At 42.5% G+C, this 13,841-nt stretch overlaps 1 protein-coding gene across 20 annotated transcripts in view; it reads right to left on the bottom strand.

Annotated features, from left to right (window-relative positions):
* The window catches only part of mark3a (MAP/microtubule affinity-regulating kinase 3a), a 50,233-nt gene that overhangs the window by 27,053 nt on the left and 9,339 nt on the right, over positions 1-13,841 (bottom strand). For all 20 annotated transcript variants that reach the window (XR_012180200.1, XR_012180198.1, XR_012180199.1 and 17 more), the window contains exons 4-7: positions 6,326-6,374; positions 4,303-4,368; positions 1,647-1,717; positions 210-266 (exon numbers count right to left, since the gene is read on the bottom strand). Coding sequence is in view for 17 of the 20 variants with exons in the window: in XM_073483758.1 (XP_073339859.1) it covers positions 210-266; positions 1,647-1,717; positions 4,303-4,368; positions 6,326-6,374 (243 nt within the window). In the remaining 3 variants the exon portion in view is untranslated. The remainder of the gene's footprint in view (positions 1-209; positions 267-1,646; positions 1,718-4,302; positions 4,369-6,325; positions 6,375-13,841) is intronic.

Raw genomic sequence — 13,841 nt, 5'->3', positions numbered from 1 at the left:
TTAACTAAGATCATTTTCTGTTTTGTGGTTTTCATGTTTATGTGCCTACATTTCCTAAAAGTCCAGAGAACACAGTGATGCTGCTGGTGATAATGGCTGCACACACACAACAACCCATCATGTGGCTGCATTGCATTCTGGTCAAATGAAGCTACTGTCGGCGCACGAAAAGTTCCCACAGCCTCTTTCCGAGACTTCTCTGAACTCACCTTGAGGTCTCTGTGAACAATGTGCTTCTGGTGGCAGTACTGCACCGCCGATACAATCTGTACGAGGAAAAAGACAAGCAGAGTTTAGTTAAATGTCTGGTGTTCAGCTCTCAGACTGTGATAAAGGATGTGGTAGAGGAGGAGGGGGAGGAGGAGGAGGAGATGTGGTCGACACCGACAGGAAAGATGAAACATAACACAGGTGTGGCTGAAGACGCCAGGAGGGTGAGAAAGCAGGTTTCCTCTGTGAAGTCAAACTACTGTACAGTTATCTCTCACAGTCCAGGTCACAAATGATCTGATGCATTACAAATATTAGAGTACAAAGGCTTCCTACATTTAGAAATATTCACTTTTTACATCTTGCCTCAGTTTTATCTCTCAATGACTTTTTGCAGTCTCTGTTATTGCAGTGCAATTATCCATTTTTCCTTTGTTCCATTATTATTTGTCGCTGAAGGCGATGTTTCCAAATCTACACCGCTGCAAAAAAGCTTCATAAAGTAGAACTGAGAAAACTGAATAAAGTGAGTTTTCTTCAATATGTTTTGGCTTCATATTTGTTTGATACTGCATGAACCACAGATGCATCTTAAAGTCTCTGAAAACCTTTTTTCCCATTGAAATCTTACAAAAACTGCATTGTTAGAACAGTTTTACTGATTTCTAGGGACACGCTTTCGTTGCACCGAGAATCACTGACAAGTGAATCGTAATCGAGTCACGACACCAGTGAAGATTCACACCTCAACTAAACATGGTGAGAAAACCCGCCACAGTAATGATGTGTTATTTTCACTGTTTCTATTGGCTGAATGACCACATCCGCTTGGTCAAAGTTAAACAAAGTTGTGAACAAAGAGTCCACCTTGGCCGACTGAATCAAGCATGCATGAATTCATGCAGGCTTCACCCAAAATGAGTGGGAGACGGAGCAAACATCCTGAGGCTGGAAGTGTAATGTGACCGTACATTTGAGTGCTGACTACCTCTTTATGACACAGTTTTGAGTCAAACTGCAGTCATGTTCAGTCTTAAAACAGCTGAAGGGTTTTTACCACAGTAGAACAAAATGTAGTACATTTTATGTTTTCTAAATGTTACTCGGATTCATGTTTTCATGACTCACTGACGTGCAGCTGCTTCAGAAATGTATTAAAAGATCTTTGGCGTCTCTAGAAGTTTAATGCTTCCTTCAGCACAGAAAATAGCTCAGCTTTTGGCCGGTTTCTTATCATCAAGTAACACTTAATGACTTTGGACTATGTGTGACAGTCATTGAGAGGTATGTGATGGGGACACAGGCAGGTTTGGACATGTCTAATCCGTCTTCAGACTGCCGTCCCAGAAGCAGGACAGAGGACAGCGACCTGTCTGAGGCAGAGTCGGGAGCAGAGGTGTGAAACCAGAACACTGCAGGGGGAGAAAGCTGGGTACCTGTCTAAATTTAGCCCTGGCCTCTTTTTCCTTCATTCTTCCATGTGCAACCAGGTAGTCGAAGACTTCTCCTGCAAAAGAGAGACACAGAAAGAGAGAATTAGAGAATGACAAGGAGTCTTAGACACGGGAGAAGAGACAGAAAGCAATGAATGAAAAGTCAGAGATGCGAAGAAGGTAGCAACAAAAAGTGAGTCACAACTTATAAAAATAAGCAGATAAAAATAACTTCAGGGTGAACTTCTCTAAGCAGCTGGCCTGCACCATCACCCATGTGCATGGTTGGAGGGTGTTTCTTGACCATATTGAGGCGAGCGCGGAGCTGCTTCCTCCACACTGAGCCTCTCCTGGAGGCACAAAGCTGCTGCAGCAGACCCTTCCTTTGGCCCACACTTCTGCACACTTCCAGCCAAAACGTGACTACGCTCGCTCGTGTGCTAATTGAACTCGAGCGGCTGCCTTGTGTGCGAGTCCGTGTGTGCATATGTGTGTCCATATCGAGGCAAAATGAGGAACTAAAACAACAAGGAACAAAACATCGCCTCCCCCACTTTTTCCTGAATCCTCAAAACCCTCCCACTCTCTCAGCGCTGACCTGCGCAGGCGGTCGGATTGTACATTTCTATACTTTACAGCTCCAGAAATGCAACAATTCATCGACGCTCTGTGATTCAACTGCTAAAGTCAGAATGTGCCAGATAACACATTTCATGTCAGGGCGAAAGGGCGCAACAGGAGCTGTACATCGGGAAGAGAATACGGGACAAAACTGGCAAGTAGCAAGAAAATCATGATCTTACTTTAAAAATAAGTCGAGAATGTGCAAAACTAGACATTTGAAACAGGAAGTTTAAGTTTGAATAAAAATGGATTTGCCGATTTATGTCGAACTTTATTTGAATGATCCAATATTGATTCATAAAATCCGAATTTAACACCTGTGTTTTGTACAGCGAGTGTGTCAGTTAAGTCAAGTTCCTGCAGAGATCCTCTCGGCCCAGAAGACAACCTGCTGTGCTGGAGGCCGAGCTGAGGGGTTGCCTTGGGATTCTTCTTGAATTCCAAGAAAATCAATCCCAAACCGAGATAAATATTAGATTTGCTTCATTAAGACCTAACGCATATGGCCAACGATCACAGTCCCAGCCTCGGTCATAATGAGATTTCCTCCTCTACGAGCAGATCTTTACAATTTGCCGTCTCTACTTGGCTGAGCGTCCCGAACATGACCTTTCCCAGGAAATCAATGTTGAGATGTGCCTTTTATGTCCTGTGTATGTGTGGCGCTGCATTAAATGAGAAATAAAGGAAACTTTCCGAGAAGTAAACTCATGTTGAGATGTTGGAGCTCTCCATTTTGCAAAGCCATAAAAAAAGTGCACTTTGACCAACGCTGACAACCGTTAGCAGGATAATAAATGCCATTAGTGACTAAAGTCAGTGCTTCTGTGTGTTTGTACACATTAGTTCATCTTTTCCTGGAAATGTTTTTCTAACATTTGCCACGGTTAATGAGCCTCTCTCATCTCTGATAAAAAATAAAATAAATTGTGACGACTTTACTGTTACAGACTCACACTGTTGTTAGTCACAATCAGGTGTGTGCAGCAATGGAGGAGGAAGAACGACGTGCTTCAACTGGAGGAAGTGCATTCGTATCTGGGCGACGCTGAGCGGACGTGACCACAGCTTTTTGTTTTGGTTTTTGACTCGCCTCTCTATGTTTCCATCAGACCGATTTGTGACGCTGCATTAACATGTGTCATCGTCCCTTCAGCGCTTTAAACCTCCAGGGAGCTGCTTTCAAGTTTCACACATTTTGAGGACTGTACAAAAGCAAATTTCCAAAGTAGTGATGAATTCTCCCCCAAGATTTTCAACATATCTGCTTTTTTTCCTGTAGAAAACAATTTAAAATCGATACAGCAGAACCAGAATATTCCACACATTCTTCTTCCTTTTCAAAACATGTTGCCTACATTACCCACAATGCAGCTTGAGCCACTGAGTGACATCACTGGAGGCAATCTATCAGATCACATGCAGCTTCCTCTTGAGACACAAAAGACTTATTTCACATACGCAGTAGTACTCCCCAGGACCTGTAATGTGTAAAATTAATGGCGTCGCCCTTTAATGTTCGGTTGAAACACAATTTATTCCAATTTATAGGAATAGGAAATTAGGAAATAACAAACTATGTCTTATCATGAAGATATTGCTTTGAGTTATGGATCCAACTCCATAACTTCCTATAACTGACAAATATTAAGACATCAGTAGATATTTACTCAGCTCCGTGTTCTCCTACGTTGGTCCTCTCAGACAGAAGTAAGAGTCTGCACACTACATGCCCCTCCCGATGTATCTAAATTATTAACGCACATTTATCACATTTGGTGTTAATAAATCATACTCGGGACCTTGGGAGCAGCACACAGAGTGCTCGTTCCTACCAGCTACATCTGATGTTCAGCTTCTCACTTATATTTTGTTTCATGTACAGTCTCCCTGCCTTTGTACGAATGCAGGTGGAAACAAAATCAGCTGTTTCATGTTTTTACTCCAGTGTGAGGACGACAGCTTCCCCTTCTCATGAAACAACGCGTTGGAGGTAAAAAATGTTCCCGTTTACAGCGACAAAATGTTATCTCACCTCCGCTGGCGTACTCCATCACTAGGTAGAGCGTCCTCTCCGTCTCAATCACTTCAAAAAGCTTCACTAAAGGAGGGAGAGAGACACACAGAGAGAGAGAGGAAATGATTAATTATCAATTAGGCCTGAGGTTGGCAGAGTTTCAGACAGAGACAGCGATGGATTCATGGAAACAAACGCCAAAAATGTTTCCAAACACACCTAGAGAGAGGAGGGGACGAGGGAAGTTATGTGGATCTATGTGTGTGTGTGTGTGTGTCGTGACCATGTAAGCACAGCATCGAGCCGAGCCGAGCAGCACTCAATATTTACAGTACAGTCCAAAAGCTGTTTTTTTTTTTTTTTCCCTTCCCCTCACTGCAGTGTGTCGAGCGCGGAGATATAAAAGACTGTGTGATGAGCGGCTGAGGCTGCTAAATATAGACAAGGTGGGATGGAAGACAATGAGCGAGAGGGCGGAGAGGTGGAGATGGAGAGTGAACGGGCTGGTGAGCCGCTTACTATCAGCCCGGTAATTATAATCACATTTCTGCAGAGGAAATCATGGAGCGCGAGGAGAGGAAATTAAAAGTAATTAGCGGGGAATCCCGTCTCCGAAACCAAACGCACCGTGGCGGGGTGTCTGAGGTGTGTGCTTTAAAACACATGCGTATGTGTGTGTTTGTTCTGAGCAGTGTTGGAATGTGACTAAGCGCATTTACTCAACAACTGTGATTAAGTGCAATTTTGAGATACATGTACGTACTTGAATATTTCCATTTTCTGCTGCTTTATATATTTCCACTCTACGACATTTTGGAGGCACAAATAAACCCAAACAGTTCTGATAATCCCAGAAATCAGCATGATTTTTTACTTCTGACCAAAGTAATATTTTAACACATTATCTTTACTTTTGGGTACTTTTTACAACTCTGATTCTCTGCGTCCATGTGTTTTTGTGTGTGCATATACTGTAAAAATAAGTTTGGTGAATGAGGAGGAAGAAGGAGCCTTGATCTGACGTTTTAGGTGCATGTTGGTCCAAATATTTTATGATTCCAGCGTCACATGTCAGCATTTAATGCGCTTCTTTGTGTTACAACTTGCATCTTTACAACCTTAACAATATATTAAAATCAGAGTATTTTTTAGAGGCCAACCGACATATCGGTTAGACGATATTGGGGAATCACAGATACTGTGATATCGGCACATTTGTTGTCCGATAGACGACAGACTGACAATGAAAATACTCGTTAGTTGAAAGATGTTTAAGCCTTCAACAGCTGAGGTTTTCATCAAATGTGCTGCTTGTTGCTGCAGTGGTTTACTGTTAGTTGCCATTTCCTGTTGCAGTGTCTGTGTGATGCCAACGTTTCTGCAGCTCCAGGCAGTGTATTAACTTACTTATTGATCAGAACTGCGTCACTTTCTGATCCCAAAACAAAGCGGAAAGAACGACCCACCAATTTTTAGTCTCAGCAATCGGATACAGCTAAAGAGGACAGCAGCCATTAAGTTAATGACACAATGAAATGTTCCAGATTATTTACATTTTACATCCACGTTATAAAATTTAAACTGCATCTGCAGTGTTCGCCCTGTCTTCTCACTTTAAATGGCTGCTGTATTTTCACAAGTGTGATTTTAAAGAAGTTCCTCCTCAGTAATCCCCTGTGACTTCTGTGTGAACCAAAACAAATAAGAAAAGGGAACCAAAAAGCTTCACCAACGGTGCGTCTGGCTTCAAACACGCAGATGAAATGCAGGCTGGCAGCATGTTGCTGGTTCATGTGACCATTCGGTTACATAAAGGTCGAAGGTCAGAGACCTGCAGGTCAAGTGTTTATGAGCAGGCAGACAGCAAACCTTCATAACGTCAGGCTAAAATGTAAATGACTGAGATTTTTGAACGCCTACTTGCTCGTAAAAAATATCGTAAGAGACACATTTATCTTACATCATCAACTGTTCAGGTATTAAAGCTCATGTGAGTGGACGCTACTTGTGCTAATATAAAGTGTTTGTGAGACCCACTTACCTATATTGGGATGATTCAAGATCTTCATTATTCTAACTTCTCTGAAGAGCTGTAAAGGAAGAGAGACAGGCGGTGTTTACAGTTCACTCTGTGGGTTTCAAGATTTGAGATTAAGTTGGTTTGAATATTTTGGATGAGCTCATATAAAACAAAAACCAAAGTTCAGGACAGCACGCAGCACGTACAGGAACTGCACTGACAAATAAAGGAAGAAGTAAGAAGCCACATCATCCAAAATCTGCTGAGTAAAAACCACAATATCAAAAAAAGAGGAATAAGTCTGACCAACATGAGTTGCGACACCTTTTACGTGGTGAACACAGACTTCCTGTTTATCTAAATGTGTAGCTGTTCATCTTTTTTAGTCTTAATTATATAGCACCTACTTATTTATTAAGTGGCATTTACATATTACATGCCATTTCCATTTCACGAAGCAATAATTAATATTTAATTTCTAAGGGTTTTCACATTAATGAGCACAGATTATATGAATTTTTAAACGACATTTCACGGTTCTTCATCCCCGTGTGTCCCGATGATGAATAAACACTTCGACACTGCCTTTCTTATTCAGTTGATAACAGGAGATCACGGGCTCGGAAACCCAAACGCTGCCCCTCGTGTTGCGCCAACATCGACACATTTTTCAAGGAAATGTGATCGATTTGTCACCACCGACACGACAGGATCTCCTGCAGCCCGAGAGATGCTCATACATCAGCTGACACCCCCTCGGCGGAGTCAAGTAGAGGATCTGAATCACGTTAAACATGCACCATCACATCTCCTCCCTCCGCACTAATAACAAGACACTGTGTCAACACACGCTCTCCTCCGAATCAGCATTCAAAGTGACCAGACAAGCAGATTTGTAGCAGCCAAAAGTGCTTTTAAGTCTTCCGCTGAAAGAGGCATAAAAAGAACCGGGTGCAATTTATTATTGATCCACTGTTAACTACACCTCGCTCTCCCTTCCTCGCTCTCTCCATAAAAATATAAAAAGGCATCCATCTTTGATGAGGCGGGAGTAGCCATGGGTTGGTAGGTGGCTTACTGACGAACAAATTGTGAGGCTGTGCCGCAAGAAAACACACAAAAGAACATACACTGAACTGTACGCAATTTTGTTTTTCCCCCCAGGGTGGCGAAGTATTGACCTGTCCAACTCTGCCTCTGATTGGTTAATACTCGTTGCCTTTGTTGGGTGGCCTGTTCAGGTTTAGGCATGAAGAGTAAGACTGGTTCGGGATAGGGTAAGGCCCAAGTTAAGTTTTCAGAGCTCAAAACGCTGTCAAAAGTCTGCTGTTGCATTAATAACGATATAGAACATCAAATTTTTAAAGCATTAACAACCACACGCTTGACATTTTGACTGGCTTACAAGATGAATTATTCAAACTATCTTTTTTTCTGTTTGTTTCAGCAGCGCTTTGTCAGACATTTTTAAAGCTTTATGCTACTTTTAACATCTCTACATTTATCTTTCTGCTACTTAACTTTCTTTCTGACTGATATTTAAAGTAATTAATGCATCACTTTCATGACCAAGTACAGTAAAACGATCATTTAGTCTATAAAATGCCAAAAATGTATTGATTAATTGTTTAATCAATAATGATATGAGACTAAGACGATCAAGTTGGGATCGACTGATTACCAGAATCTGTACTTTTATATTTTCTGATTGCTGATCGTCTGATTAATCACTGATTTTGCAAACCGTTTCAGCTGCACTCTCTCTGCTTTACTTATATCTCGTTGAAATAATGTATCACCGCTCATTTGTGCATTGTTCCCGTTTATCTCTGAGCTTCAATCTGTCCTCTCAGTGGGGAGTGAAATAAACAATGGCGGTAAAGCGAGCAGGGAGTCTGAGCGACAAACATTAAAGGGTTCATCGACAGTTATGAAACTACGGCGCCTCAAACCCTGCAGATCCACCGGGACGCCCCGATGAAGCCTCGTGTCCTGAACCCTGGACCGCTGGTGTGTGCCTGAGAGGCAAACAGATGGTGACAAACAGCGGGTGATGCTGCACGCCGAGCTGCCTGAACACACACACAGTTACATGAAACTGTAAAAAAGTAGAAATTAGATGTAGTTGATGTTGTGTGGATGTTTTAGGCTATGGAGGAAAATGTCTTTCCATTTCTTGTCTTGCTTATTTGAAGTAAACCTACGGCTACAAACTGGCTGCGTCTGCTGTGCTACTCCAATAAATTTCTCTTTCTCGAACTAGGATGCCTCGTCAATCCCCATCATCATCTTAATGTTACGATTTTATTTTAAAATTCCCTTTACACACAGCGTACATGTAATCCGAGTTAACTATGAGTAGAGGAAAAGTCTGCTCGCCGCTAGGCTAATTTATGCAAATCGAAAATTGTATCATGGCCGACTCTGATCTGTAAATATTGTATGCAAAGAAGCAATATAATATCATATTGTGATGAAACTGGTGGTTTATACCCCTCAGTAAGGACACCGCCTTTGCATCCTTCCGTTTCTGACTAGAAAGCAGCTTAAAAGCAGAAGTAAAATTGTTGTAAAGATAATAAGCATCACTTCAAATCATATGACTTCATTACAGTCATTTAAAACACTCACATCCTGTGGTGGACGCTGGCTGTGGGAGGAACTGAGACAATAAATCTCAGTTCAGGGACGACTGAAGGGTTAATTATGATCTCCAGTCAGCGGGGCCTTCAGGACGGAGTCGACCGGTTTGGAAGCCATGTTAACAAACTGAGCCAGGACGAGTCTGGCTGCTGACGAGCGTGAGGAGGAGGAGGAGGGGAAGATGAAGGAGAAGAGGAGCTGTGGAGTGAGCCTGAGGTCTCCTCACTGTCATTACAGTCAGCCTGTGATCCCATCATTATACTGAAAATACTCTCCTGAGCTCTTAAAGTACAGAGGAATAAATCTGCGTTGGCTTCTGTGTGACAGGAGAAACACTGCAGCTCGAGAAACAAGAACAAGAATATGTGCTGATTACTGGAGAGAACCTGTGTCTCTAAACACACATGTTTAACATAGTCAGTCTGAGACAACACCTCGTTTTAAAACTCAGTGACTTTATAAAGTCTTTGACACAGTCTGTACTGTCCTACATACGCGTCTTTCGACACCTGGGGAGGTTGTGAAACAGCAAACCGACGAGTATATGGGAATACTTTCGCAGGTATGTTATGCAGTAAACAGAATTAGTGGAAAAACACAACGGAGAGAGCGCGAGAGATGATTCACCACATAACACAGCCATTAGGTCGAGGACGTAAACCTGCTGGTGATCCAGTCACACCACTGCGATGATGCACAGCTGTCCTCGTGATGCAATCTTCCTTGTGATCAATACAAAGCACCTCCAGGACAGATGACACACGCTTTGAGGCTGAAATCACACCTACGGTCGGTTTGCTGAAGTCCAAACGTTAGTGGAAAACTTCCCCTTCTTGCCTCGATTACAACTGATGTGAGACTTGTAAACAAAATCCTGTGGGCTCAACATTAGATCATTCACTGCATGTTTCTGATTAGCTTCATCCCACCAGGTCAGAGACTCTGAGGTGAGTCACAACAAATCTGATTACAGCCCCTCTGACATCAGCTAAGACTGATGGAGGTCTGTGACCCTCTGTTTATTTCAGTTAAGAGTAAAAACGGCAGTTTACCCCGAGTGCATTTTTTTTTTTTATGCTCAGCTTTCTGAGCAGGAGAGTTTGCTCCTCTGTGCAGTGATTGGGTCCCTGTGAAGCTCCAGTGTTATTGTTCCCATCTGGACAAACAAATCCACCTGAGGGAATAAACACTCTGGTTCAAATTAGCTGCTCCAATCACTCCGAGTTCAGGACACTGTGCAGAAAAGTTAGTCTCTTTTGAAGTTACCAGGCCACAGATGAACAGATGCCTGCAGACTGAAACAGACTTCTTCAATTTTCTCTGACCGGGACAACTTCGTGCAGAGGTTCCTTACTATTTACTTTTTCGTGGAGCCGTGTTTATTTGTTATCCCTCGTGACGAGTCGTATTTCTTTCAGTTCAGCTGCAGTTGAATCAAAAAGGGATTTCATGAGATTGTTTAAATACCGTTGAGGCCAGAAAATGTAAACTACACAGCAATTCACAAGAAAAAGCCAAGATTAGAGAAAACTAAAAACATGCAAGGAGTTCAGACACACATGTGCTCGATCGGCTTGACTCGGTATGATTCGGCACGACTCGGCACGACTCGGCACGACTCGGCACGTCAGTCCAACGCGGAAGAGATTTGCATTTCCATTACAACAAGGCCACCTGCTTTAATTGATCACTCGCCACGAACAAGGCTCTGCTAATTCAGTGATAAATACATATAATTCTTCACAATAAAAGCCCTGTTATTTAAAAGCTTTTATTATGAAGCTACAAAAATCAGGAAATGTTGGTTTTTCAAGATCATTAACTTAACTCGACTCCCAAAACAGCTGAAGGTGAACACGATTAAACGGCTCACGGCTCGCTGAAGCTTGGACCAGCAAATGTTTGATTATATTTTTGCTTGAAGAATGAAGAACAATTAATCAGTTTGCAAAGTAGTTGGCAATTAATGTTCTTTCGAGCGACTAATCAGTTAATTATTGCAGCTCTAGATGTCCTCTTTCAGTAACAAACACTTTGATAACCCATCTCACAGTGTTCAACATACATATTTGTCTTTTTAGGGGATAAAAGCTGTTATTCTTAAATAAGAAGTTAAGAAATGCTCCTCTTTCTCTTAGATTAATGGTTTTTATGAGGCACTGCGGAGTTCCTGCCTCCGAGTTGGAAAATGGGGCAATAAATGACGTGTAAGGCTTTTATAACTGCTCTACAACCACTTAATGAAAAGCGAAACCTCAGCACAGGGAGCGGAGGTTGTCCAAGACATTGACGGACATTGTTTACATTTAATCAAGTTTTCAGAGAGTCTCTCTCCCTCCCTGACCTTTGACCTGGTGGACAACAGGACGGACCTCAGCAGGTTGAATCGGGACATGCAGAGAGGAACAGACTGGGAGCTGAGAGCAGTTTGCCAGGAGCCAGTGACAGATGTGAGTGTCGACTCAGCTCCTCCAAACTATTAAGAACAGAGGCTGAAAATAAACATTTCGGCTTCAGAGACGATATCCCCCGCTATCAGCCTCTCGCCAATTCTTCCAGTTACATAAGAGGTCAGGACACAGCGGTGCCGGCTCTGATGCAGGTTGGCCCGTGACAGCAGCACCAGCTCAGAGGGAAGAGGAGGAAAATAAACACGAGATCCAATCCCTCAAAACTCAACACAACATCTGATGCACAAACTTTAGTTTCTGGCATCTTTCTACATTTTTCTAATTGCCATTAAAACGTGCGAGTCCGTCTCTCAATACTTCCCAGCTTCCCCGGCCTCTCTGCTGTCTGTTTGGTTCCTGCTGAAGACGTAAATCTTTGAAAACATGTCACAAATATACAGTGTAGAGTCATTTTGAGGCTCAGTAATTTGGGGCACTACAATTTTAGCAAATGTTAGTCAAACTACAGCATTTGTTGGAGACTTCTTCCAACAAATCAACACACATCTGGTGCTCTGATGACTGAGTATCTATAGAAACAGTGCAACTATGTGGCTCATTGACTCATCTGGGTTTCTGCAGGTTAAACTGAAGACTTTGAAGACCATAATAATGCAATTTAACACCTATTTCAAACCATATAGGAAATAGAAACAACCCGCTGCTTACTAGCATTGCAGGAGTAAACTAAGGAGTTTGTCACACTGAGGCAGGTTGATAGCAGGCGTTTAATGGTGGCTTTTTATGACGGACTACATTGACTTTAAATTCAGAATCCTACGTCTAATATCCAGATTATTTTAGTCTTTTTATGACTTTAACGACCTACAAAAGCCTGACTCATACATAGTCATATGAAGTTAGTTTCCTGTGATTACAGGAGGTTAAAGGAAAGCCTGACATGAATCAGATTTGTGGCTCATTTTAAAATAAAAGTGCTCCATTATATAAATTACACCTATTTGCTCTCTTGCCAAGATTTAGATGAGAAGATCAATTCCACTCGTAAATCTGCCCGTCAATATGAAGCTGCAGCCAGCAGCCGGTCAGTCCAGAGACTGGAAACAGGGGGAAAAAGATAGCATGGCTTTGTCTAAAGGTGACAAAATCCACTGACCGGCACCTCCAAAAGATAAATAACAAGGTAACAGTCATTTATTTAATCTGTACAAAAAACTGACGTGTAATAACAAAATGTTCTGTGGGGGTTATGTGACGCACATTTTCTTGTCGTACAGCCACGAAAGTGACATTGATTTTCTCATCTAAGTCAAACGCATTAGAATAAATAAGTGAATTTACCATAAAGTCAAACTATTCCTTTAACACACTGCTGCGAAGATATTTTAATAATCACTTAATCTTTTCAGTCTCTTTTTTTAGAGGAAAAATGTCAAACATTTGCTGGTTCCAGCTCCTTAAATTTAAGGATTTGCTGCTTTTCTTTGTCACCGATGACAGTAAATGAAGAGTTTTTGGGTTTTGGACTGTTTGTTGGACAAAAGAAGGAAATCAAAGATGTCACTTTGGGCTCTGACCCTCGGAGACATAAAACCAGCAAGATTGGGACCAAATCTTAAACGACAAGACACAAATGTAGTCAGGATTTCCTTCAACTCTGAATATCTTTAACGTAACAACCAGCTAGGCTTTAAATAGAAGCACAGGACAAAAATGGGAACATTTAATGTGTCAGTCATGAAAAAGTATTTAAAAAGTATTGAGATGTAGTTTCTTTTCCAAGTGTGATCCAACTCCTTAAAATAAACATTAAAAGCGCTCTAAATCCCTGGTGAACGGCAGGAAAAACAACCTGACAAATTCCTCAAAGAGAGTTTTTTTTCCCCTTTGACTGTGACAAAGCAGTAACCTAAAAACAACAAGGATCGCCGACAAAAGCCTCACGCTTTGTGTCTCCGTGAACAGCGCTGTCATGACTCAGTGTTTTTCTGTCAGCGGAGTGTCACAGCCAACGCCAAAGGGCCCGGGCCTCTGAGATACAAAGGCCAGAATCAATGGAGCTTTGGAAAAACTGATGGAAAACCACTAGCCGATCGCTGAGCGGGACGAGGGAGAGAGGAGCCGAGCGGCGGGGGGCTGGCCTGAGCGTCAACACATCATCACCGTCACCAACAACGCCAGCACCGGCGGCAGCAGCAGCCGCCGCCGCTCTCTGTTCTGCCCCCGTCCCCCTCGTCTGTCTGATGAGCAAAAAAGCCTCCGGAGCTGCAGCAGCCGAGTCGATATCGCTCTGACTTCCCCGAAACCACTTCCAGGCCGAGAGACAGAGCCAAAATGTACAGCGGCACGGATCAAAACAACCACACGCACACACATCTCCCTTGCTAATGAGCATACACACACACCCAAAAGAGAAAGGGACACAGGGTTACGGGCAGCTCATTCTCAACTCACTGACTTCAAACTGTAAAAGTGAAACTGCT

Source organism: Pagrus major, chromosome 16 (genome assembly GCF_040436345.1).
Source record: "Pagrus major chromosome 16, Pma_NU_1.0".
Classification (NCBI taxonomy): domain Eukaryota; kingdom Metazoa; phylum Chordata; class Actinopteri; order Spariformes; family Sparidae; genus Pagrus; species Pagrus major.
The sequence above is the reverse complement of the archived record's forward strand: the minus strand, read 5'-3'. Positions and strand labels throughout refer to the sequence as shown.